Below are 27,672 nucleotides of genomic sequence, written 5' to 3' on the forward strand. Positions count from 1 at the left end.
AATGAAACCATATGTGTTACAATTTGTTATTGGTAATTGGCAGAATGCCTATTTCTTTCTGGTCTTCCCTAATTCAAGATTAAAAAATTTGAGCAGTTCTGGATATGCTTGAAATGAGAGGAAAAAAATATCATATATGCCTATCAAAAAAAGAAAAAGAAAAAATGAATCATATATGGCTTGGGTTCAGAATATTCATTTGGCATGTCAATTACTATGATATATATGCCTATGGAGCTAAAAATGTATGAAGAAAAGCCTGTCTTTGGGTGCAAGAAATTGAAATTTAGTCAACGTAACAAATAAAAGTTTGTGAACTGATCATGGAATCTTAGCATTTTCCTCAAAGTTTCATCTTGCTTTCATGTCTTGTATGTATACTCATCTAACAACCAAAATTATTACAGCCCTAGGCTTGATAAGCTCACATAAGTAGGATTTAAATGGATATTTAAAGCCTTTTTTCTTTTTCTTGTTCTGTATCTTCTCCTTGTCCTTTTCTCAGCAGCAGTATGCTATATTACATAGTTGTTAGACATACATATTTCTCGTAAAAATTATCATTGCAGGAAGTAGTGAACATTCTTTCTTTCCATCCTACTGTAGCTGCTTTCTCATCTAGGTGGACATTAACTACCTTTGGATTGATAACCACCAACCCATCTAAAAGTGTAATATTGTAGAGAGAGGTAGTTATATATATTACATTATTATTTTTACTGTCAACATGCCCTCTGGTCAAGTGACCGGACTTCACTGCATAACTGGGCAAAAAAAAATCACCATTTTGAACATCGGATTGGTGGTGGGTTTTGCACTCGTGACATTTCCTGCTCTGGTATCATGTTGGATTGATAACTGCCAACTCATTTAAAAGCTTATTCTTGTACATAGAAAGGGGTAATTATATGCTTTATATTACTATTTTTACTCTCAACACCTTCCCTGCTTGGGATTATTACTTCTATTTCTTATGGTACCTTAGCTTATATTTGACATTGTTGAATTGTTAACCACCACCATCCGATCTAAAAGCTTAAACTGTTAGATAAAGGGTTAATTTTATCTTTTATGCTATTATTTTACTCTCAAGAGACATCATTATTTAACAGTCTGAAAAAGTTTGTGTTTTTGGCTCTGTAAATTTTATTCCTTAGAGAAATTAATTCTCAATCATTAATTAGTACCTGTCTTTCTAACATATTGCTTTATTGTATTGCAGTTAGAAGCTGGACAGGTCAAATTACAGTCTAGGCTGGAGGAAGAGGAACATGCTAAAGCAGCTTTAATGGGAAGAATTCAGAGACTGACTAAACTAATCTTAGTCTCAACAAAAAGTACAATTCCATCAGCTGTTCCTGGCAAAGCTGGCCATAGACGAAGGCATTCTTTTGGTGAAGATGAGGTCCATGATATGCCGATAAAAGCTGATAATGTCAAATTTTCTTGATGGTCTAGAAGATGATATAGTGCTTAATTCATAATTTGTTATTGCATATACTAACTGTTTTGTAAGATAGGTTTCTCATCTTCTGCATACCCGAAGTTATAACTATACCTTCCTTGCATGATTCTGTTGTTGATGCAGCTAGCATATTTGCCAGATAGAAAGAGGGAATATATGATTGATGATGATGCTGGAAGTTATGATTATGAAATTTCAGCGGATGGAAGAAGTGATGGCACTAATCTAGATGAATTGGTTAAGGATTACAAAAGGAACAGGAGGCGAGGAATGCTTGGCTGGTTTAAACTAAAGGTATGTTGTTGTAAATTTCTCCTCTATTTCCTTTTGCCACTTTGTTGACATTTGCCATTAAGAGTTTGTTTGTTTTTCATTGGTAGAAAAGAATATGAAATAGGAACATGGATCTGGTAGTGAATTTCACTATTCCCTTTGAGATAACTGTCCGTGTCTTCCTTTCAAATTGAGTCCAAAATTAAAATGAACTTGGTATGAATTTCTATAAAAATGTGAAATAATGTGAAAATGGTATACTCCCATTCAAAGTTCTCCAATGGGGTTTAAACATCTGATAATGTTTAGGTGAGCTTTTTGTGAGTGTTAACAAACTATGAAGTTCATCATCATAGACTCCCAGTGCATCTAGTTGCTATCCAGCTCCTTTCAAGTTCAACCTCATTTGTTAGTTATAACTTTGATTGGTAAGTTGAACATTACACGTGGGTGGTTTATCAGAAAGAGAACTACTAGCGAACAGAAGAATGGGAGGATAGAGAATATGTGAAAGACAGAAGCACCTTATTTCACAAGGGTCTGTTTAGGAGTTGCATCTTGATCTAGTTGAAGAGTTCAGCTGTTTATAACCAAAATTTTGTGTAAATGGATAATTTAAACTTCTTTTTACATCACGACACCATGTTTTCAAATTCTATATCATGCTAATGACAAATGAACTATCTAAAAGCTGCCATCAAGGTATGTGGAATTTTAAAATGGGGAAAATCTTTTCTTTTATTAAAGAACTAAAGTTAATAACATCACCACCAAACCTTAATCCCATTTGGTGGGCCCTGGTTGGGCTCTTTGTCACGGCCTTGGAACTCGCCAAGCCAACTGCATCGACCTTAGCTCAAAATCACCCTCTTGGTGACGGCTAAGTTGACCTTCTTCTTGGATCATACCCGCCTTAGGATCTTCTCACCATTGAACTAATACAAGAGAGCAAAGCAAGAGAACAAGAGAATACAAGTGCTTTAAAGAGAAAATTGAAAACTCTTATTGAAGATGGAATGAGTACAACTGAGGGGAGGCCCCTATTTGTAGTCTCAAGGCCTATGTGCAAAAGACAAAAATGCCCGTGTTATCTTTATCTTCAAGGGTACAATTACAAATTTGTTAGTCTTTCCTCATCTCCAACCAACTGAATAACAATTGATAACTTTGGATATTTTGGGGGATCTTCTAAAAAATGCCCATGTGGCAGATATTTTGGGAGATCTTCTCAAATCATTCCATGCATCTGCCAGGTCACATCCACGTGTCCAGCTATTTGCATCCTTGCAGCACATCTAGTTAATGTCTGGTCATGCCTCTGAAGTGTCCTAGTCATTTGGATCATCCATGGGACAGCTCGTCATCGCTACTTGTTGTTTGTGTGGTAGAGCTTCTGTTCTTGACAAAATTTCAGTCTCCAATTCGGTGGGGCAGAGCATCTTGTTGTCCAATCATCTAAAAAATCTAAAGCCAACAATAAAATAAAGAAAATAAATACATATTCATTTCCATTGATTGTTTTCCTTCTGTGACAAGCAATTATAAAAAACATGGGAATTTGATACTAAAGGATATTTTTCCTTGTGTGGCAAGCATCTTTAATTATAAAAAGCATAGGAATTTGATCCTAAAGGATATAACAGGCAACCTTCCTACATTTTTTTTTTTGAAATAAGTGAGCATAATTATATTAAGGAAAGCATAGTAGATGTACATCAATGACCCGGAATAAGAGAGTTTCAAACAAACTATACCATCCAAAACAACCCCCCCCAACACAAGCCATTAGGCGGGAGACACCAACCCAAAACTAACTTTATAGCCAACAAGCCTAAAAGAGGTAGAAGAATTTAGCGACCAAGAGCAAAGGCTGACATGATGACCTGATCCACTAAGTAAGGGAAAGAAGGCTCCACAGCCCTCACCCATGCTACCTAGCAAGCACCAAGTTCAAAATATCAACTGCACCTGACCTTCAATCTTTGAAAATTAGCCTATTCCACTCCAGCCACATTGTCCATAGCGCTGAATAAAAGAGTCTTCCATACATTCCTTTGACCTTTATAACCTTCCTGCATTAATGATTAGATTTAGTAGAATATGTTTTAGGATGTTTTCCTTGTGGTTAATTTGAACATATCTTCACATGTACAAAAGCATTTGCATATTATGATAAACTACATCCAATTTATTGATCTCCTGCCTTTTGTAGAAATGGAAAGGAGCCAATTTCCCCTTCATTAGTGGGAATTATCCCCAATCTATGTAATTAATACCCCAAATCACTTCCTTGATTGATAGAGTATATTGTAGGAATATTATGTATATTTTTCTTTCCTTTTTTGTCCTTTCCTGTTATGTTGTACTCTTCCTCTATAAGAAAGAGAGGAATCAATGTATTTGATATACAGAAAATAGAGAATTTTTACCTCCATATCCTTTAGTTTTGGGCCTTTAGTTTATATGGTATCAAAGCAAGGATTAAATCACAGCCGTTCATTGTGAAATGCTAGGCAGCCATTCAATCACAGATGTTCACTATGAAATCCTAGGCAGCCATACCTTCATCCCTTTGCCGTTGCCCAAACATCGGCTACCATCCAGCCTTAGGCCATTGCCACCCAATACCGGTCGTCGTCGATACTCAACCGTTGATGCCATCCAGATCCGACGTCGTCTAGTCCTTGGGCACCACTTGATCCTCGACTACCGACACACCTAGATTTGGTCAACATTCAGTCTTAGGTCGCTACCCAGATTTGGTTGCCATTAACTATTGTCGTTCTTCTCCAAATTCAGTTTCCATCTACCATCTGAGGCCGGTCAACCTCTATAACGGAGCTCTCCGATGCCAGCCACTGGCGCAGCATTGGACATCGCAACCTACCGTCGGTGTTGTCTCTACTGCCACTTCAGCCACCATGTTCGATGATGCATCTACTGCCACTCCAGACCATCAACCTCTGGTAGATCCCGTTCAGTTTCGAATCCCTCAAGTCTCTTTTGACTCACACCCGATACGGATTACTACTATTTGTCTTAATGGTACCAATTTTTCATGTTGGTCCCAATCTGTCCATATGTACATTTGAGGAAGGGGAAAGATCTATACACCGGCTCTTGACAGTGCAGACCCAATATATGAAACTTGGGAATTGGGATGCTAAGAATTCAATGGTGACAACGTGGCTTGTGAACTCCATGGAGGAAGAGATCAGTTTGAACTACATGTGTTTCTCTATAGCTAACGAACTTTGGGATGAGGTCATTACCATGTACTTCGATTTGGGTAATCAATCCCAAATCTACGAACTCAACTTGAAGCTTGGTGAGATTTAGCAAGGCAACGACACTATCATCACATATTTCAACTCCTTGAAGGGTATATGACATGACTTGGATCTCTTCAACACTTATGAGTGGAAAAGTCCTGACGATTGGAAACATTAGAAAATGGTCGATGCTAACCAAATATTTAAATTTCTTGCCGGACTCAACGTGTAGTTTGATGAGGTCCAAGGTAGGATCATTAGAAGAAATCCTCTTCCGTCACTAAATGAAGCCTTTTCAGAAGTTCGGTGTGAGGAAAGCCAAAGACTTATTTTGCTTGGCAAGAAGAGCAGTGGCACAAATGGTTTAACTTAGAATACTACACTTGTTACTGCTGACGCTAATGCCGGTGGACAGCATATTCCTACTTAGCAAAAGGCTGAAGAGAGGCCTTGTGTTTGGTGTGACCATTGCAACAAACCATGCCATACTTGGGAACTTCCTGGTTGATCCATGGAAAGCCAGCTAACTAGAAGCCAAGCCAAGACAGAAGCGACCACAATCCATTGCCAATGAAGCTAAAGCTAGACCATTCAACAAAGAAAAGATCGATCAACTCTTGAAACTGCTAAAGTCTAATCTGTCACCTAGTACACCCAATTGTTCATTGGCCTATTCAAGTAGAAATTCCTTTGCCTTGTCTAGTTCCTTTAAATCTGCTCCTTGGATCTTTGATTCAAGGGCATCTGATCATATGACCGATTTATCACATCCATTCAATTCGTACATTCCTTGTTCTAGTAGTGGAAAAATAAGATTAGTCAATGGTAGTCTTTCACCTATTGCAAGTAAAGGTCTCTTTAAACTCTCTGATAGTAGTGATCTTAAATCAGTACTTCATATTTCTAAACTTGCTTGTAATCTTTTGTCTGTTAGTAAACTCTCAAAAGACTCTAACTGTCGTGCTATTTTTTTTTTATTCTTACTGTACCTTTCAGGATTAGAACTCAGGGAAGACGATTGGCAGTTCTAGAGAGATAAATGGGCTCTACTATTTGGGTGGGGATATTTTCAGTAATAAAAAAGCTCATAGATTGAGTGGTACTTGTTCGACTTTTGCTTCTACTCAAATAAGGCAATGACATCTTAGGCTATCCTAGTTTTCTTGATTTAAAACATTTATTTCCTAAGTTGTTTAAAAGAGTGGATCCTTCTATGTTTCAATGTGAGAGTTGTTATTTATCTAAAGATCATCGTGTTAAATTTATTTCAAAACCCTACTGCCCTTCAAAACCATTTTATTTGATTCATATTGATGTTTGGGGACCCTCAAAGGTTTCAACTTTATCTAGTAAGAGATGGTTTGTAACTTTTATTGATGATCATACTAGACTTTGTTCGGTTTACTTATTTGCCAAGAAATCATACGCGTCTAGAATTTTCAAGGATTTATTTCATATGATTGAAGCCCAATTTAACACAAAAATTTTTATTCTTCGCTCAAATAATGGAACAGAATTTTTTAAAGATTTTTTGGGGGTTTTTTTTTTAAAGGAAAAGGAATTTTACATCAATCTACTTGTCATGAAACCCCCTAACAAAATGGCATTGCTGAACGCAAAAATAGACATTTACTCGAAGTTACTAGGGCTATTATTTTTTCCATGCACGTTCCCAAATACCTTTGGGGTAATGCGATTTTACTTGCTTCCTATCTCATCAGTCGAATGCCCACTCGTGTTCTAAACTTTGAAACTCCTTTACATTCTTTAAAAAACAATTTTCCCCATGTGCTAGTTATATTCTAAGTTACCCTTAAAGGTCTTTGGATGCATTTGCTTTGTTTATATTCCCCAAATATTTCGTTCCAAATTGGATTCCATAGCGGAAAAGTGATGGTCTTTCTTCTTCTCAGGGTAACTCTAAACTTACTCCTTTGGATTCTTTCTCATTTGATTTGTCCAATCTTGATGTCCCTATTGCTACTAGAAAAAGGGGTGAGATCTTGTACCAAACACCTTATTGCCAAATACTTGTCACACAACAAACTGTCCAATCACCATAAAGCTTTTCTTTCCAATATTTCTAACCTGCATGTTCCAAGAACTGTTTAGGATGCTCTAGGTGACCTAGATTGGAAGTTAGCAGTAAAGGAAGAGATGAATGCTCTTGAAAAGAATGGGACTTGGGAGATTGTGGAGCTACCAAGAGGCAAGACAACTGTAGGTTGTAAGCGGTGTAAAAAGTAAGGTAGATGGGAGCATACAAAGGTATAGGGCAAGATTTGTTGCCAAGGGGTTCATCCCAACATATAGCATTGACTATCAAGAGACCTTTGCTTCGATGGCAAAGATAAACTCTATTTGAGTCCTCCTCTCTCTTGCGGTGAATTTCAATTGGCCTCTACACCAACTCAATCTAAAAAATGTCTTCTTGAATGGCAATTTGGAGGAAAAAGTGTTTAAGGACCTCCCACCTAGATTTGAGAAGAACCTTTGTACCAACAACATATGCAGACTAAAAAAAATCCTTGTATGGTCTAAAATAGTCTCCAAAAGCGTGGTTTGAAAGGTTTGGAACGGCGGTGAAGAGCTATGGTTATACTCAGAGCCAAGCCGACCGCACAATGTTCTTTAAGCACTCCAGAGACGGTAAAAGGGCTATTTTGATTGTATATGCGGATGATATAATAATGACTGGTGATAATAGGGTAGAGATTGGAGAGCTTAAGAGGAAACTAGCACATGAATTTGAGATCAAAGATTTGGGACCCCTAAAATACTTCCTTGGGATGGAATTTGCAAGTTCTAAGAAAGGAATCTTTGCCAACCAACGTAAGTATGTCCTAGATTTACTCAATGAAACAGAAATGCTTGAGTGTAAGATAGTCGAAACTTCCATTGAACCTAACTTGAAGCTACAACCTACCAAAGCCAAAGATGTGGTAGAAAGGGAGAAATACCAAAGACTTGTAGGCAGACTCATCAATTTATCCCACACCCGACTTGATATAGCATTTGCAATAAGTGGAGTAAGCCAATTTATACATTCACCAGGTTCATAACACTTTGAAGTTGCCTATTGAATTCTAAGGTACCTAAAGGGAACACTCGGAAAAGGTTTGCTCTTCAAAAAACGAGGACACCTTCACGTAGAGGCCTATACAAACGCAGACTGGGTAGGTAGTGTTACTGATAGAAGATCTACGTCGGGCTACTGCATCTTCGTGGGAGGTAATCTTATCACTTGAAGGAGCAAGAAACAAAACGTGGTGGCTAAAAGTAGTGTTGAAACTGAATTTCGTTTGGTAGCCCGCATGATTTGTGAGGTTATGTGGATAAAGAGGTTACTAGAAGACTTAAAGGTCTCCACTTCCTTACTGTCTAGGGTTTACTGTGACAATAAAGCTGCAATTGCCATTGCCCACAATCCAGTACTTCATGACAGAACAAAGCATGTAGAGGTGGATAAGCACTTTATCAAGGAGAAAATTGACAATGGGATAATCTGTATGCCATACATTCCAACAGTTGATCAAGTCACCGATGTTCTTACAAAGGGATTACACAAAAATCAGTTTGAAAAATTAGTGAACAAGCTTGCCATGGAAGATATCTTCAAGCCAACTTGAGGGGGAGTGTAGAAATGGAAAGGAGCTCATTTCCCCTGCAGTAGTGGGAATTATCTCCAATCTATGTAATTGATACCCCAAATCACTTCCTTGATTGATAGAGTATATTGTAGGAATATTATGTATATTCTTCTTTCCTTTTTTGTCCTTTCCTATTATGTTGTACTCTTCCTCTATAAGAAAGAGAGGAATCAGTATATTTGATATACAGAAAATAGAGAATTTTTACCTCCATATCCTTTAGTTTTGGCCTTTAGTTTATACCTTTAACATTACAATAAGGTGATCCATATCCTGTTTGAAGACTTTTGAACTCAAACCTTAAGAAGTAGAACATGGACTTACTTTAAAATGTGAGGGTGAAGACTGATTGCTTGTTGGAAGAATCAAAATTGTTTGATAAAAAGTGGTAGAAGCTATTTTTTGAGGAGAAATTCTGAATAGTAGATATGTATGGACAGGTTAGGATAATTTTGTTTTTGGCAGAAACTAGTTAGAAATGGTATCAAGATTGGTTTCTATGAAGGAAGGTGATATGACAACATATTTCTTCATAGGATGGAAATGCCCAGGAGAACATATAGTCTGACTTGTTAATGGCCTAGTGATGTTTCTTGGGAGGATGACTGGATACTAAACTCTTGCCCTTTCTATTTCCTTGTATTTTTGATAAGTAGAACCCCATGGTTAGAAAGATCTTTTTTGGAGGATGGAGTTCTAGAAAATTTTAGTATTGGGGCAGGGGACTGAAAGTGTAAAACCCAAGTTGGATGGCTTCTTTTTCCAGTGTTGGCGGTTTTGGGGCATTGTAAACATTTTATTTGGGGGGGAAACTTCAATGCATCTTTCAGTGTTGTGATGCCCATTCTATGTTCACTAGTTTGGTGGGTAGTATCCATCTGTAAGATCTTAGTGAGACAGCTATCCTTGAGGTTGGATAGAACTATAGACAGTCATCTTGGAGTCACAAAAATACTTTCAGGGGGGAATCCAAATCCTTGACATTGCTTTCATAACTAATGAATTGTTAACTCCCAAGTGAGGAGCATCTACCTAGATTACTTTCAGATCCACTCTTTGGTTAGTGTGAGACCAGCCATGAACCCTAAGCCAAGACAAGTTCATGAAGCCTAAAATCCATCCATCTTATTATCTTGAAAACAATCAGGCCATTGACTGGTGCTACCAAATATCTGTCTTGATCTGCATCTGTTGAACTAGGGTTTATGGGACAGGGCCAAGAAGAGCACTTAATCAAGAAAGTTGATGCTCTTCCTGCTGCTGATCAGGCTATATGGAAGAAAATTGATGCCCAACTCTGTAGTTTACTCTGGCAATCTGTTGATCATAAACTCATTAATGTCTTTCAACCGTGCAAAATTTGTTATACTTTATGAGCCCAGGCATATAAGCTTTACACTAATGACATACCTTGGTTTATACTGTGCTTGGTAATATTGTTAATTTGAAGCAACAGAATATGTATATGTAGACCTTTCTTGGCCAGATTCAGGCTCTTATGGAGGAATTTAAGTGACTAACGCATTTCTGGCTATGTCTCTGACTGGCTGTATTATTGCTGCTTCCTCTAGCCAGAGCTGTCATCCATCATGATGTCTACATCAGTGTGAAGCTAGTACTTCATCCATCTGGGTGCTTTCATGAGTTGGTAACCAAACTCAAGTTAGCTAACTTTTTAGCGTCCCGAGTTTGAGGGGGATGTTAGAATATCTTGAGAATATATATATATATATATATTTTTATCAAATGTAAATATGTATAAAGATCAAAATGTACAGTATATACCGAGCATACCTGGGACGACAGAGGCTACAAAACTAAAGCCCCTGAAGAAGAGTCTCATACTGGATCAAAACATGGGGATACAAAGAAAACATAGCTTTGTATACAAAGGTTTTAATCCTATATGAAATACTCTCACTACAAGGCTTTACATTCTCAAAAACGCTTCAATTTCTAGCACCCCAAATGTGGTAGACCGTGGCTGCCAAAGCCATCCTTTTAACACGGCTTTGCCAAGAAGACCCTCTGGCTTGCCTCTGAATACACTTTAACGCCCTTGACAGTGTTGACATTGTGCGAGAAAGGCCTAGCCAAGCCTTGATCGAGCTCCAAATGTATGAACTAACATGGCATTGAAGGAAAAGATGTGTCAAAGACTCTTCAGCTGTGCCGCACATAGGGCACGACTGATCGATATTAAGAAACAAAAGCCTGTCCTTCGTGACAATTTTTGCCTTGGCACACAGCCACAAAATGAAAGCCTGCTTGGGGATCAGGTTGGACTTCCACACCACTGAGAACCATTTAACTCTCTGCCCTTTGGGCTTGAAAAAATCATACGTTGCCTTAGACCTGAAGGCCCCATTCTCAATCCAACCCGATATAATGGCCACAGTGCCATCTGGGGATCCTCCATCCTGTAATAAAGAGTCCTGATACACAACAATTTTTTGAATAAGGATGAATCATCCTTTCTACGCTCCCTTTCCCAAATGGATGTTGTCCCTAGCACTAGTGGCCAATCCATTTAACCCATAGAGAATCCTTCTTGGAGTGAATGCTCCATAAGATCTTGGATAGCAACCTAGTGTTCTAGCTTCTGAGATCTCTAAGGCCAAGGCCTCTTTCAGACTTCGGCATACACACGGACCTCCAAGAAACTAGTGAAAAATTAGAGTTCCATAAGAAAAACCTACATAAACGGATAATGTTATCAATCACCGCGCCAAGGACATTGAGAATTGAAAGCCAATAACATTCAGTCCCTTGTAGAACAGCCTGGATAAGCTCAGATCACCCAGCATACGATAAAGAAGTTGTCCATGAACTGATACAATCCGATATTTTATCAATAAGAGGCACATAAAAGCTCACTCTAAGCTTCTGAGCCGCAACAGGAAGCCCTAGATACTGGAAGGGCATGCTACCTCTCTGGAAACTCGTAATGCTGAGGATATCTTGTAGATCCTCCCCTTGTAACCCTGCAATAAAAACACTAGACTTCCCCATATTTGCGGACAGACCTGAGGCAACGGCAAAATCTTTAAGGCAATCCATGAGCATTGAAATAGAGATGGGATCCCCCCTTGACAAGAGCATAATATCATTAGCAAAAATAAGGTGAGAAATACAAAGTTTGTTGCACTTGGGATGGAAATTAAAATCAGGCTACCTGGCAACATAATTCAAAGCTCTTGAGAAGTATTCCATGCATAACACAAAAATGAAAGGAGATACTGGGTCTCCTTGCCTAATACCCCTCGCCCCCTTGAAAAAGCCACACAAGGCACCATTGACCACAATCGAATATGAGGGGGACGAAATACACTCCATGACCCAACCAACGAACCGAGAATGAAATACAAGGCCCCGGTAAAATCTGCCTAATAAAACTCCAATTTACCGAATCATATGCCTTGCTTAAATCCACTTTAAGTAAGCATCTAGGAGAGATTCTCTTCCGGCCATACTTTCTCAATAATTCTTGAACCAGGTGGACATTATCTACAATGCTCCTACCTTTAACAAAAGCAGCTTGAGCCTGGTTAATAATTAACCCAAGAACAGGAAGCATCCTGGCTGCCAAAATCTTAGATATGACCTTATACAGCACATTGCAACAAGAAATAGGCCTATAATCAGTCATAACCGAGGCATGGGCACTTTTAGGAATGAGCACAACAACCGTATGATTAATCTGCTTTAAAAGCGAGCCCGAGCTAAAGAATTCCTTAACCGCTTGGCAGAATTGATTTCCCACAACATTCTAGGCTTTCTTGAAAAACATGAAGAGTACCCATCCGGCCCAAGGGCCTTGTCATCCCCAATATCAAAGAGGGCCGACTTGATTTCCTGATCCGAGGGATCATTAATCATCCTATCCGCTTGCATCTGGCATCTGGGTCAACATAGGACCAGAACATAGGATGTCCATGGAAACATGCTCACACGGGGAGGAAGAACCCAACAAGCCCTTAAAGTACCTAACGAACTCCTCAGCAACTTGCTCCAAGGAGGAAGTGGCCTCCCTATCGGCCTTTAAAACCATAGGAATGAAATTGCTCCTGGCATTCCTCTTCACAATATTATGAAAGAACTTAGTGCTTCTATCACTAAGCCTCAGATAATCACATTTGGCTTTCTGTCAGTAGAACATTCTTTCAGCATCCGAGAGGAGAAAAACCCTCTTACATAGACTGACCACTTTCCTCTAAGCTTCACTATCATGTGGCTGGTTTTGAACAACCAGCTGAGCCTCCTCAAGATCCTTTTTAGCCATCTCTGCCCTCACGGAAATGTGACTAAAATGCTTAACATTCAGCATTTTAAGAGGACCCTTAAGCTGTTTAAGCTTCATGCAAAAAGTGAACTGGCTTGACCCATGTAATTCGCCTTCCCAACACTCACGAATAGTGGGCAGAAACGGATTGTGCTCAAACCACATATTAAATAACTTAAAGGAACGCCTGGGAACTACTCCTCTATTGAAAAAGAGAAACCACAACAAGGGAGTGGTCTGATAAGCATCCTGATGGCAAGAACGTGGCCTGGCCTTCAAACCCCTGAATATGCCAACAATTGTTGATGAGCACCCTATCAAGCTTGGAGCACACTGAATTGTTTGTCCAAGTAAAGAAACAGCTCGAGGAAGTCATGTCTGATAAACCAACCAAAAGACAGCACTCCAAAAAATCTTTAATCTCATAAAAATTGACCGCACATCCATTAATCTTCTCATTGTCCTTCAACACAATTAAAATCCCCTAATAGCATCCAGGGTCCCTCATAATGCCGAGCAAAGTCAGAAAGATTACACCAAAGTTCCCTCCTAGTTGTGATCGTGTGAAAAGCATACACATAACTTAGATGAAAACAGCTCAAGAAATCTTACATTTAACCTTGCAATGGATGACTTGGGGCGTAATCTCCATGGGAGTGACCTCCACAGTCAAGGGGTTCCAAAGAATCAAAATCCGCCCGCCCCCATGCGAATCAAAATTATTTGCTTGTTCCCAATCCTTATACCTGAACCTGAGAACTCGCGAAAGCTTCTCATGGTTGAGCTTGGTTTCCAACACACCCATAATGTCCACATGCTGCATCTTCATGAAACTTCGCAGCCCGATCTGCTTGAGGGGCATATTAAAACCCCTGATGTTCCAATTGGAGATCTTCATGGTGGTGAAGGATGGGCTTGACCGTCCTTCATTCTGTTAGATTTGATTGGTGGAAGATCCTGTCTCCGAGCATGACTCCTTTTTGGCATTCTCTACATGAGGTTTTCTTTCAATCATCTTCTTGGATGCTGGCTACTTACTGCTCCCCCCACCCCCATCAACATCATCAGCCTTCTTATTTCTCTTGTAAGTGACCATCTGGAAGGACCCCTCCTTATCCAGGACAGGGGTGGTCACTGCACATGGCTGAATATTACTAGAATACTTCATGAATATTTTATATTACTAGAATGCTTCATGAATATTTTATATATTCTTTTTTAATATTTTCATAGTTGTTTATTGCCTTTTTAGGTTACTCAGAGACCTTATATACGCCCAGCTTATACCTTCTACAGTACAATACAAGCATACATTATTCTCTTATTTTTAACTAATAGTTTAGCCATTCCTTTAAACTTTATGTAATATTTATTCTACAGATGTGCCAAATGGTTTAAGCTGGAAGCAAAAAATTTAATATATGACAGATTTTGATATTGATTCATCGTTTTTTTTGTGAAATTGTTCCTGATTAATAGCCAAACAGGAAAGTCTTTTCATTTTTAAGTTACTCCTTAATGTGGGGAAGTTGAATTTATGCATTTTTTTTAGTAAAAGCGAATTGTTCATATTTTCACATTTCAGTTCTCACTCTCTCCTGCAGAGGCCTGAGAATTTGGTTGGCTTATCACTGGGTGGTGAAACTGAGAGTTCAGCAAGTGGGTCACCTGCCTCCTGTTCAAAATCATCGCAAAGTAGGCTTGCATTTAATGATATTAAAGATGGAAGGAGAAAATCAACTAGTAGGCGGGTGGATAATCCTTCAGTTCTCGAGTCTCCTCCAAAGAGAACCCAAGCAGGTGAATTGTTCAGTACCACTGCTGGAGGTTGTCGCCTACCACCGGTGAGAAAAACTTCCTCCTTTTTCTTCTGCTAATGGAGTGAAATAAATGAGGAAAAGGGAGGCAAGCAACATGAGTATTTTGACATTTATTATAATATTGTTCAAAGCTTTCATACAGGTTTTATTTTGAATATTTTCTTTTCTTTTGCTTGTGAATGGCCTTCATTTTCTCGGCAAGGGATATCAGTGTTCACTTCTCCTGATAGTACATTAAGTTCATATTTTTCTTTTAATTGCATTTGTGTACTGTGTGCCTTCTCATAATTCCTTTTTTCGCGTCCACTTGAGTGTTGTTTCTTTTCTTTTGGAGTGCTTTTGTTGAGGTTGGCCTTTCCTTTTCCTGTGGCTTTATTCTTGCTTTCATAATTGCAGATACTTTTACAAACATGTTCAGCAGCAATTTGATTGTGTTATCGTTGAGAATCCTAGACCTCCAATTCATAACACCTATGTCAGGAACATTAAGCAGAAAACTGAATAGGTTATGTCTATTCTGGGTTTGGTTAAGGAATAGATTAGAGTTATTCTTGTTCCTATTCGTATTTTGTCAATTATCAGTTTTCCATCACTACTAGGAGTCCTTGTGTGGTGCGAGAGTTCTTAAAATTTGGTTGCTAGCAGGTGCAGTGTCCTAGTAGGAGTCTTCTAGGGCTTTCTTATAAATAATCCCTTGCGATTACTGCAAGGGGATGAGAAAATAAACTTCTTTTTTTCTGCATACTTTGTGTGCAAGAGATTAAGGGTTCTCTCTAGCGAGCCCTAGCCTACACATAGCTCGGCAAGGAAAGAAGTCTTTGAAGTCATTAGCGGCAGGTTTAGCTAATCACCCGTGAACTCGATCAAGTAACAGATTGTCTGGCAAAGCTAAAGAAAATTCTCAATGAAGCAACTTAATGCTATACCTAGGCTGAGTTCGATCTCTAGTTTGTTTGTTTTCTTTTTTCCTTTGTATTTGGTTACATGGAATTGTGTAATAAAATGACAAGGAAGATGATATGGAGAGATGGTATGTGGCGATGATATCAGTGTGCAATCCTGCACTGATGATTCCACCACATTTATATCAAAGAAAGTTTATCCTGTCGGCTATATTTGGTCCTACGGGAGGTTCCTTGGGGCTTTTCAAGCAACATTTTGTTTCAAGCAAACATGCAGATGCTATGTTTTCTCTTTTATAATTATGTGTGTGATATACTTCTTTCACTTACTTACCATCATGCTAATCATTTATTTGGAGAAAAGGGTAGAGTTGCAATAGTCCACTTAAATCTTGATCTACTTTTTGGTCCAATAGAAATTCTTTGGGTGATTGAATCAGTAGTGAAATCTCTAAATTTGTGCTGGTGATGCAAGGTGATTTCATTTTTGGACTATAATCCTACAGCTACACAAATTTTGACACCCATGTGGAAATCCATGGTATTAGATTTTGTTTTAGATTGATTTCTCAATCATTGTATATACATTCTTATAAATGCCATAACAAGATGTAGTGCAACTACAGCTAATACTATTCCATTCTACAACATGTGTATTCTGCACTATAGATTTTCCTCTTCCCTCTGTCCTTTTCCCTCTCCAAACCTAATTATTTTTTTTTGAAAGAAGTTGTATTCTTCTAAGAGTAGGAATGTGAAGTTGATAGAAAATTTGGGTATTTTATACTTAAAATGCATTGGATATAAGCTATATGATTTAACTTAAATTCTGAATGACCTTTTTGCAGACAGGGACAACTATTGTAGATCAAATGGATCTTCTCCATGAACAGGTGAAAATGTTAGCTGGGGAGGTGGCATTGTGTACTAGTTCTCTGAGAAGACTGTCGGAGCAAGCAGTTAGCAACCCTGAAGACTCTCAGCTTCAGGTTGGTCACTTCATGACAGTAGTCAACTATAAGGCTGTGGAAGTGTGATTGATGCTTATGTTGCTTTTTGGTGGTTGCATTCAATGTAGGAACAAATGCAGAAACTAAAGGCTGAAATTAAAGAGAAAAAACTTCAAATACGAGTGCTAGAGCAGCGTATGGTTGGATCAGTAGAGACAATCCAGCAGACATCAAGCAACACTGAGATGTCTCAGGTAATTCATACTTGACTGCTATAATATTTTTGAAGTACATGAGTGTTATAGTTATCTTTTATTCGTAATTATAGTTAGAGAGGATACTTGAGAAACTGGTCTACTGTAGATGCCACTAGTTAGTACAAAGGAAGAGTTTATTTTGTATGTAAAATTCCATGAAAATTTTCCATCAGACCTTTTAAAAAGTAGGTATAACTGCCTTAACATGATTTTTTCAAAATTATGTTTTCTGACAACTTGTTTATTGGAGTAGCACAAATTATTTTTAGAAATGCCTCAGAAAATTTAGTCCCCGTTATCAACAAAACATTACTGACATTTTGCTATATCACATGATGTATGGGTAAGCATGTTTTATGTCCAGAATCAATTACCCAGACACTAGTAAGCTTCAACTCTTCATGTAAGTTCCATCAAGTTCATTGTGCTTATTGTAGCAAATGCAACTACATGACGCTCAAAAGATTCTAGTTTTTATCCCAAGTTTGAACTCCAAATTCAGTAGATATTCATGATTTATCATACTAATAATGACATAATGAACAATGAAACAAAGTGCTAGTCAAAAGATCACTAAGCAGAATTGGAATTTACATGTGCGAATAAGAATCCTGATCAGACATTGGGTGTATTTTCCAAAAATAATGATTGACCTAGGATTGGATGGTCATCTCTGATATCTTCGATCAATATTCACGGGGAAAGGAAATTAATGAACAAAATACCATAAATATAGATCAGGATGAATGAGATGGAGAAGTGTTGTGTGATGTTGGAATTCTTGATAAGTTGGAGGAGAATATATGACAACTAATAAGGCTAGCTATGTTTTATGATATTAGGAAGTTAGGCACCAAAGAACTAACACGATAGAAAAGAGAATGTCCTTGAAATCAATTCTGATTGACGAGATATTAATAGGACAGGTAGAAAGCAAATAAAGTTAGAAGCGGCCTAGTAATAATCAATTAAGTTAGAAGTGGCCTGGTAATAATCAATTAAGATATTTTAGTAAAAAAAAATCAATTAAGTTAGTATGGTTATTGAAATTGTCATGACCTAAAAGAGAGCTTGTGATCAACGCCTAACCCCTGATGAACCATGTCAGGGATAGAGGCCAGATCCTGCAACCTTGCTATGGGAAGTCACAAGGGATTCTAAGCTCTTAGCCTGTTGGTGTCCAAATTCTTTTGTTTGCAATTTGCATGCAATAAATTCCATCCTGCATCGAACACCTAGGCTTTCTTGGTAGTCCCGATATTTTCTTCTGAGGTCTCAATTGATCCTCCACATGTATGATTAATTATATAGCCTTTACCCACTGTGGGTGTCCAGGTCCTTGAATTCTGGCTACAACCTCAAACTCTCAAAATTTTAACCCCAATTATTGACAATCTACTCCCATCTTTGATAGTTTAAAACATCTAACTAACAGTTTTCAGGCACCCTCTCAGTATCTTCCATTTCTTTTCTAAGTGTCAGCTGCATGCAGTCCCTGTCAATAGTTTCTTACCAAAATCACAGGGATTTGCTGGTAGTTTGATCCTCTCAGTCAACAGCTCAAAGTACAACTCTCGATTTTTACCCAAGACACTGCTACCTATCAACAGTTTGTCCGCAGTTGTCAATAGTTTCTTTCTGCTTCATTCTTCCTGCCAATTGCCATTCTCTTTTCCCCGTTGCTATTATCTCATGTACCTTGCCCTTGAGCCAAAGGGTCTCACCTCACAATCACCTGCAATACACCTTACTAAATGGAATCATCTTGTACTACCTTTGTTAGCACATACATGCCATCAAGCAACCTAACTCAATGTCATGACCCTAGGGTTTCAGCAAAGAATTATGTCAAGCCCGAAATCTGAGGGAGGGCTACCTTCCGTAATTCGGGAAGGAATGTTCTAGGCGAGAAGAATTTAGAAGGAGAGATTGAGAGATTGAGAGAGAGAGATTAAGAGTGGGTGAGAGAAACGTGAAACGAGAATGAGAGGGAAAGGAAACTGTGGAATAATCCTCACATGCTTCCCAATTCTCAACTATCTTCATTTATAGGGGAATTACTCAACTTGGCGCGGCAGTTAGGAAACAGCCCATGCGCACGCCATTTGAATTAGCCGCTAATGGATTATTACAATACTGCCATTACTCCTCTAATTCCAGCTATACCCTTGGTCTATGACAGTTCCCTCCCCTTAAAATATTTCTTGTCCTCAAGAAATTACAGTAAACTGGTAATTCTAGGGAAACGTTGCAGAAGGTCAGGGAGATATTCCCATGAAGCATTATCCGGATGGAGGTTAGACCATTGCACTAGTACTTGCGTCAATGGAGCCTGGTCCTGGTAAACCACTCGTCTGTCCAATACTGCCACGAGTTCAGCGTTGGTCTCGATGTCTTCCAGGGGAGTGGGCAGTGTATTACTAGAACTGTTAATTGGGCCAATGGATCTTTTCAGCAGGGAGACATGGAACACTGGATGGAGGGCCACGCCCTCAGGTAACTGGAGACGATAGGCGATAGGTCCTACCTTTGCCACGATCTTGAAGGGCCCATAGAATTTAGGATTGAGTTTAGAGATTGGTCCCTTGTGAAAAATGTGTTGTTGGAACCTTTTCACCTTTAAGTAGACCTCGGTTCCTTCCTCAAACTGTCTGTCCGTGCGATGTTTATCTACCAACTACTTCATCCGCTGACTGGCTAGGGCCAATTCCTGCTTAATAGTTAGTAGGGCTTCTTGTCTGTCCTTTAGGTACTGATCTACGGATGTTTCCTGAGGAGAGTAGTGCATTACAGTCGGAATGATGGGTGGCAGATACCCAAACAGAGCTTCGAAAGGAGTTCTCTTGTGTGCGGTATGGTAGTTGGTGTTATACCACCATTGGGCAAGAGCTACCCAACGACTCCAGCTTCTTGGTTTGGAGACACACAAGCATCTAAGGTAAGTCTCTAGACATTGGTTGACTCTTTCAGTCTGCCCGTCTGTCTCCGGATGGTAGGCAGACAAAAGATGAAGCTTAATGCCGAGCCCTTGAAAAAGTGCCTTCCAAAACTGACTTGTAAATACCTTATCACGATCAGAAACTATCGCCTTAGGCAACCCATGGACTTTGAATACTGAATCCATTAGTTTCCTGGCGACTTCAGTGGCTGTGAACGGGTGGGCCAACGTGAGGAAGTAACTGAATTTAGTCAACTTGTCTACTACCACCAAAAGAGTGTCAGCCCCTTCAGATTTCGATAAGCCTTCAATGAAGTCCATTGAGATTAGTTCCCAGGCTTGTGAGGGTATTTCCAGGGGTTGAAGGAGGCCTGGATAAGGAATTTGCTCATGTTTGCACCGTTGACAAGTAGTGCATTCCGTGACAAACTTGGTGACATCTTTTTTAAGGCCCTTCCAGTAAAAAAGTTGTCTTACCCGCTGATAGGTTACATTAAGCCCGGAGTGTCCCCCTGGGGGGGAGTCATGCAAGGTCTGAAGTATCTTCTTCATCAACAATTCGTCTTCCCCAATCACCACTCTGTTCTGGAACCTCAATAGTCCCCCTTTTAATTGGTAGTTAGGATCATTAGTGACATGTGCAGATAGCCTAATAAGTAGCTCTTTGATCCAGGGAGTCTGATCATAGCTATGAGTGATGTCTTGCACCCAATCTGCAACCACAGCCGAAATGGCCTGACAAGCGGCTGGCACATCCCTCCGGGACAAGGCATCCGCTGCCTTGTTATCCTTACCCTTGCGGTATAAAATGATGAAGTCATAGCCCATGAGTTTAGTAATTCCCTTCCTCTGTAACTTGTTGTGTACCCGTTATTGGGCTAAGAATTTGAGGCTCTCGTGGTCCGTCTTAATGGTAAATCTCTTGCCCTCCAAATAGTATCTCCATTTCTCCACAGCCATTAGAACTGCCAACAACTCCTTGTCATAGATACTTAAGCCCTGATGTCGAGGGGCCAATGTTTGACTTAGATAGGCCACTGGTCACCCTCCCTGGCTCAGCACCGCCCCTATACCAGTGTCACACGCATCCGTTTCCAAAATAAACTCCTTGGAAAAATTGGGTAAAGCTAGTGTTGGGGCTTACGACATGGCTGCTTTGAGGGATTCAAAGGCGTCCTCTGCTTTCGGACCCCAACCAAAGTTATTCTTCTTAAGCAGTGTGGTCAGTGGCTTGCTAATCATTCCATACCCTTTTATGAAGCGCCTATAATAACCAGTCAGGCCGAGGAAGCCTCTTAGTTCCTTTAGGGTTTTTGGCCTGGGCCAGGCCTTCATAGCTTCAATTTTGTGAGGATCAGTACTAACTCCTTGGCTAGATATAATATGACCCAAGTATTCAACCTTCCCTTCTGCGAATGAGCATTTAGACCTTTTCACATACAGCTTATGGAATCTAAGGATCTGAAATGCCAGCTTGAGGTGGGATAGATGCTGGTCTAAGGTAGTACTGTAAATGAGGATGTCATCGAAAAAAACCAAAGCAAATTTGTGCAAATAAGGAGCAAAGATGTGGTTCATCAATGCTTGGAAGGTTACAGGCGCATTGGTGAGGCCAAAAGGCATTACCAAGAATTCATAATGCCTTTAATGGGTTCTAAAAGCTGTCTTAGGGCAATTAGCTAAGTTCATTCGGATTTGGTGGTATCCGGAGGTCAAGTCAAGCTTAGAAAAAATGGATGCGCCTGTTAATTCGTCTAAGAGGTCTTCAATAATGGGTATAGGGAATTGGTTCTTGATGGTTAGTGAGTTAAGTTGCCTATAATCCACACAAAACCTCCAAGTGCCATCTTTCTTTTTCACTAGGAGGACTGGTGAGGCTTATGTGCTTTGGCTTGGTTGTATCAAGTTTTTGGACAACATTTCTCTTATGAGTTTTTCTATTTCGGCCTTTTGTATGGGAGAATATAGATAGGCCTTTAAATTGACCGGTTCACTGTTGGGTTTAAGGTGAATGGAATGGTTAAGGATGCGATGGGGTGGCAAGGTTTGGGGAGTGGCAAACAGATCCTCAAATTCCATTAGCAAGTTATGAATGGGTAAGGGGAAGTGTACCTTACTGTCCTCTGTTGCCAAGGCAGTGTTCCTTGGTGCAGCAAACTTCTGCTCTCCCACTGTCATTAACCCCACGTCCACAGCATAAATGGAGTGCAGTTGTCCCACGGTAGTACTTCCTTATTCTAGCAACCTTTGAATCCGTTTCCCTAATACAACCTTACACTCCCCTGTTTCTTGACTTCCATGTAGAGTAACTTGTTGGCCCTCCAAGTTAAAGGTCACTTCCAAAGTATTAAAATCGAATACTAAAGGGCTCACCGTCTTCATCCAGTCTACCCCCAACACAACATGGCACCCTCCCAACTTGAGTATTCTCAGGTCTGCCGAGAATTCGCGTCCACTTGAAACCCATACATCTGAGTTGGCTTATCATTCTGGTCCCATCAACTATTAGGACTGACAGTGGGGGAGTCTCCTGGAGGTTGCACTGTAGGTTGTGGGTTGTGGTCTCATCTAGAAAACTATGTATGCTGCCACTATCTATCAACACGATTAGCTTCCTTTTCCGGTCCACCCCTGTCACCTTTATGACTCTACCCACTACTTAGCCCTGTAAGGCGTGCATTGAGATCTCACCCCCTTCGTTTTCCTCACGCAATTCTTCATTTCTGTCCGTTCCCGCCTCCACCTCCTCTACTTCCTCCTGACCTTCCATAGTAAGTAGGAGTTTCTTACATTGGTGACCTTGTCCATACTTTTCACCACAACGGAAACATAGGCCTAGTTGTCTCTTTTGGTCCATCGTTAGATTTCTTGGTTGGGTCACAAGTTGGAGAACTTTATTGGTAGGTCCTCCTTTTGGCCCTTGGAAGTTACTTCCCCTGTGATATCCCCCGTAGGTGTGATCCTCCCTACCGCTTTTGGACGACAACTTATGTCTCCTCGCAAAAGTTTCCATCGACAGCTTGTGCAGTCGAGCTTGTTCAGTTGCTTGTGCCACCGTGGTAGGGTATAACATCTTAACCGTCGGTCTAATTAACTCCTCCAGCCCGTTGATAAAGCTCAAAACAAAGTACTCCTCATCTAGGTAAGGTTGCGACAATGAGAGCAAGGACCTCAATTCTTCAAATCTAGTTTGGTACTCTTCTACTGTTCCATTCTATTTTAATTTGTTAAACTTTTCAATTACATCCGATCTGGTCTTCTCTCCAAACCTTCTGCACAATTGGTTAACAAATTTTGGCCAACTTAAATCCAACCTGTCATTACTCCAATTTTGGAACCACGCGTCCGCCACATCATCTAAGTAGGAAGCAGCCATACATACTTTATCACCTTCTGCAATTCAATGTTGATAGAACACACGTTCACATCTGCGGATCCACCACCTAGGTCTATCCCAATTGAAGGCCGGAATCTCCATCCTCAACCCCGGTTGAACGAAATTGATACTCCCATAACCCCTCTGGTGTGCTCCCTCTCCCACTTCCGTTGGTTCTTGAGGTCGCAATCTATTCACCAGAGCAGTCAGTATTGGTGCCGACGTTGACCTTGGGGGAAAATCCGTTGGTAAGCTGACATTCGGCTGCCGAGCAAACATGCTCAGAGCTACCGACAGTTGTTGGCTGAGTCCCGAGAATTCTTCTCGAATTCCAGTCACAGCCCGATCTAGAGCAGCTGTGTATTCCGATCTACTCCGGTGGATCTCTTCCTGTGCATTCTGAATTCCTAACTCCAGCGTCTCCAATCTATCGTCCACCTGCTCCTGGTGTTGTCGCAATCCCAACTCGATCGCGTCCAGTCTGACCTCCATCTGCTTTGCTCGCGTTACGTCGGCCATCCTCTTTGCCAGGTCGCGAGCTCTGATATCAATTGTCAAGCCCGGAATCTGAGGGAGGGCTACCTTTCGTAATTCGAGAAGGAATGTTCTAGGAGGGAAGAATTTAGAAGGAGAGATTGAGAGAGAGAGATTAAGAGTGGGCGAGAGAAACGTGAAACGAGAATGAGAGGGAAGGGAAACTATGGAATAATCCTCACTTGCTTCCCCATCCTCAGCTATCTTCATTTATAGGGGAATTACGCAACTCGGCACGGCAGTTAGGAAACAGCCCATGTGCGCACCATTTGAATTAGCCGCTAATGGATTATTACAATACTGCCATTACTCCTCTAATTCCAGCTATACCCTTGGTCTATGACAAATTAGGGCCAATTTTAGGAAGAATTAGGGCAGAATTTGAGGAACTAGACATAGGTTTATAGATTTCAAAAACAGTTGGGTCATAAGTCATGTGATCAGCAACCCCTGAATCAATAATCCATAAGCCATTTTTAACAGTTTGTGAAGCATTAAAGTTCTTAAAATTTAAACATGTATCAGTCTGTGCTAGAGAGCAAGAACCAATTTAAATAGTTTTCAAGAATGAATCCAGCTTACTAATTTCTTCTTCATTAAGCTCACCCAGTTCAGAAGTTGTAGAACCTGTCTTTTCTAAGCTTCTCTCAGGTTCCTTGATTGTGAGATGGGCTTGAGCTTGATTTTTGTGCTGTAGATTCCGAAAGCCTTCCATTCTGTTTAGGATAGTCTCCTTTCCATGAAGTTAGAAACATGTGTCTTAGTGTGCTTGGGTTTGTTGCAGTATGAACACCACAAACCTGCTTTGTTGTTGTTTTCTAGGGTGAGAATCGTGATAGAACCCTTACACCTTGATTGAATTTTAACTCTAAAACAGTAGGAATTCCTCAATTACGGTAGCTTACAACAATCGATATGAGCAAATACAATGAAAGAACACAAAAACAAGCCTGTTTGAGAGGACCTCACTCTCCAACGACTTCTTCAAAAAATTCTCCAAATCCTTCTCTCTCCTCCTCCCTCCCCTTTTATACCTATCTCTCATTCTTGTTTCAGCCACGTGAATGAATATTCCCCCCTAATCAACTTCTAACTCTTTTGCCCCTGAATCAATTCCCTTGGTTGCCCCTATACTTCCTCTCCTTTTACGCCTTTGATAGGTGAGACTAATGGGAGTCCTAACAAATCGTCTCTTCCTTACTGTGGCCTAGAACATGTGATCTCCATCTTGTTGGAAATCATGGTTGACCCCTCAAAATTAGGTTCGTCTAAGCATAGCTATTCTTCTATGTTCTTCACTATGGATCATAGAAAGAACTTCATTCAAGGAAGGAAGTTTTTTCTTGCCAAGGATCTTGGTCTGCACTTGATCATACTCAGGATTGTGACCAGCCAAGAACTCCACTATCCTTTTCCTTTCAAGCATGGAAGGGTGGTAGCATCTTCACTGCATAACATCTTTATATCTAGATAGTGATCTAACTCATGCCAACAGCCATTCATTTTATCGTAATAGTCTGTCACTGCCAAAGATCCCTATTTGATACTGTTTATTTTTGTCTTAATCTCAAAGATAACAGAGGCATCTTGCACTTTAGAATAGGTTTTTTTTACTCTTTCCCAAATATCCTTGGTTGTAGATAAAAACATATAGTTTCTACTTACCTTTGGCAACATAGAACTCCAAAGCCAAGACATCAACATTGAGTCCTTAACATCCCAAGTAATAAATGTAGGATTAGAGGCCTAGGGTGCCGGTCCAGTCAAATTGGCTATCTTTCCTTGGCCCTTGAGAAAGGTTCTTACCAGTTGAGACCTTTGGAGATAGATCTTGCCATCCAACCAGTATGAGTGGTGCATCCCTTGTAATTCTCTAGTAGGAGTATTAGGGGGTTGTTCAAATGGAGCAGCATCTACTGCAAGCATAGGAGTTGTCTCGGCAGACGTGGTATAATAATTGGTAGGTATATTAGGCACTAGAGGCCAAAAAAGGAGTAAAGCAATGAAGGGAAATATGTGGCGATAAATGCACACAGTAATCGAGCAATAAAGATGATGAGAAGGTTGAAACTATGGCTCTAATACCATGAGAAGAAAGAATGAATGAATAATTATATTCAACTTACGTTACATGTTTGATATAGCCCTATTTATAGGGTTAGTGATTTACACGAATAGGAAAGATTTCATATGTACAAGAAATAGGAAATAAATCAAAGTAACCAGGCTGGTAGTTTATCCCTAAAAATCATCCTACAAATCAGGAATGATTCCAATGAATCATTCCTTATATTCCTGATGAGAATCAACATATTTATATATATTTACATATGTATGTACATAAGATATATGTATTTATACATATGTTTATATACACATGTGCATATGTATGTATGTATGTATGTATGTATGTAATTAAAATTTTAATTTGTATTTTGCAATGTGTAATTAGAGTTCAAGACAGTTTGATTCATCTTAAAAGGGGCATAAATGGGTAATTAGGGGTTTAAATGGGTATATGGGTGCAGGGGGTAGATGGAGGATGGGTAAGTGGTTTGGTGTCTCAGGAATGAGGGCTTTTAAATGGGTCGGATAGGGCAGGGTTGATGCAATTTACCCTTATGCCTGACCCATTGCCATCTCTAATCATGCATGTCCTACTAAACATGGGACACATGTCTCATACTCTTCAGCCTCCAATTTGGGTACTTTATAGCATCAATATGCATTCTTAAGTGATCTCCATGTTTGGTTGGCTTATTGAGAACTAGACTTCTCTGGCAGTAAGCTACTTAGCCAATTTGATGATCCTCTTAGAGACTTGAATAATAGAGTCTGTCATCCAGCTGGAAACCTCAGCTTGTGTAATTTTTGTTTTTATTCATTCCCTTCCCTCTCTCATCTTGTCATTGCTCTATGTTGTTTACAAGATATTATTGTATAAAATATGCTTTTTGTTGTTTGGGATGTAGGCTTTATCCAAGCTTGCCACTCAGCTAAATGAAAAAACGTTTGAGCTTGAGGTTTGTTTTATTTATCATATACACATGGTTTGTTAAAATTCTTTTATAGCTAAATGTAGACGTACTTAATTAATTGTTTTGTGCTTGTCATGTAATGAGTGATCCAGATTAAATCAGCTGACAACAGGATCCTCCAGGATCAACTACAAATAAAGGTAGATAATACTGCTTCCTGACATCTGTATGTAATTTTATTTTGTGATGACGTTCTGTCACTTTGTAAGGTGTTAGAGAATGCTGAGATGCAAGAAACCATTCTTATACTGAGGCGACAGCTTGATTCTTTTTTGTCCGAGAAAAGTTCCTCCTGTCCAAAACAACCTGCAGACAATAGGATTTCTGGACAGAATACTTGTTCTGAGGAGTCTTTGGACAAGAGATATGAGGGGCAGGATGGAACTTATTCTTTTGGAGAATCTTATTTAGATGAAAGCACACCAACAAGTGTTATGAGTTTGAATAGAATATTCTTCCAAGAGGAGTCCAAGGAGTGCAATAATGATACTTTGCGTTCCCAGCTTCTTGTCCAGGTGATTGTCTATATGGTTTTCTTGTTCTTGTACTTCCTTTTCGTTTCTTCGCCTTTGTAATTGTGGACAGTTTAAACACGCTACTTTTCCCGTTTTGTTATTTTAACCTTGTCGTTCCCTTGCCAGTAAACAACAACAACATATCCAGCATTTATCCCACTATGTGTGATTGGTTACATGAATTCTAGACTTCCATATATTTTTGTCTTTTGTCATATCTTCATTTAGGCCCATACACTTCATATCAAACTTTAATGTCTCTCTCAAAGTCTTCTTGGGTCTGCCTCTACTTCTTTTTTTGACTAATTGTTACATTTCATTAACTCTCCTCACAAGAGCGTCTCTTGGGTCTTCTCCTCTTTTTTTGACTAATTGGTCCAATATTTTTCATTTTATTGTA

The 27,672-nt window shown here is 39.6% G+C and overlaps 1 protein-coding gene across 1 annotated transcript in view; it reads left to right on the forward strand.

Annotated features, from left to right (window-relative positions):
• The window catches only part of LOC127807608 (kinesin-like protein KIN-7C, mitochondrial), a gene marked incomplete in the record, with an annotated part of 112,787 nt that overhangs the window by 75,249 nt on the left and 9,866 nt on the right, over positions 1–27,672 (forward strand). Inside the window, 8 exon segments of the mRNA XM_052345609.1 lie at positions 1,223–1,405; positions 1,589–1,759; positions 14,547–14,786; positions 16,513–16,653; positions 16,743–16,868; positions 26,692–26,742; positions 26,850–26,897; positions 26,967–27,272. Coding sequence (XP_052201569.1) covers positions 1,223–1,405; positions 1,589–1,759; positions 14,547–14,786; positions 16,513–16,653; positions 16,743–16,868; positions 26,692–26,742; positions 26,850–26,897; positions 26,967–27,272 — 1,266 coding nt within the window.

This window comes from Diospyros lotus, chromosome 8 (genome assembly GCF_014633365.1).
Source record: "Diospyros lotus cultivar Yz01 chromosome 8, ASM1463336v1, whole genome shotgun sequence".
In the NCBI taxonomy this organism is placed as follows: Eukaryota; Viridiplantae; Streptophyta; class Magnoliopsida; order Ericales; family Ebenaceae; genus Diospyros; species Diospyros lotus.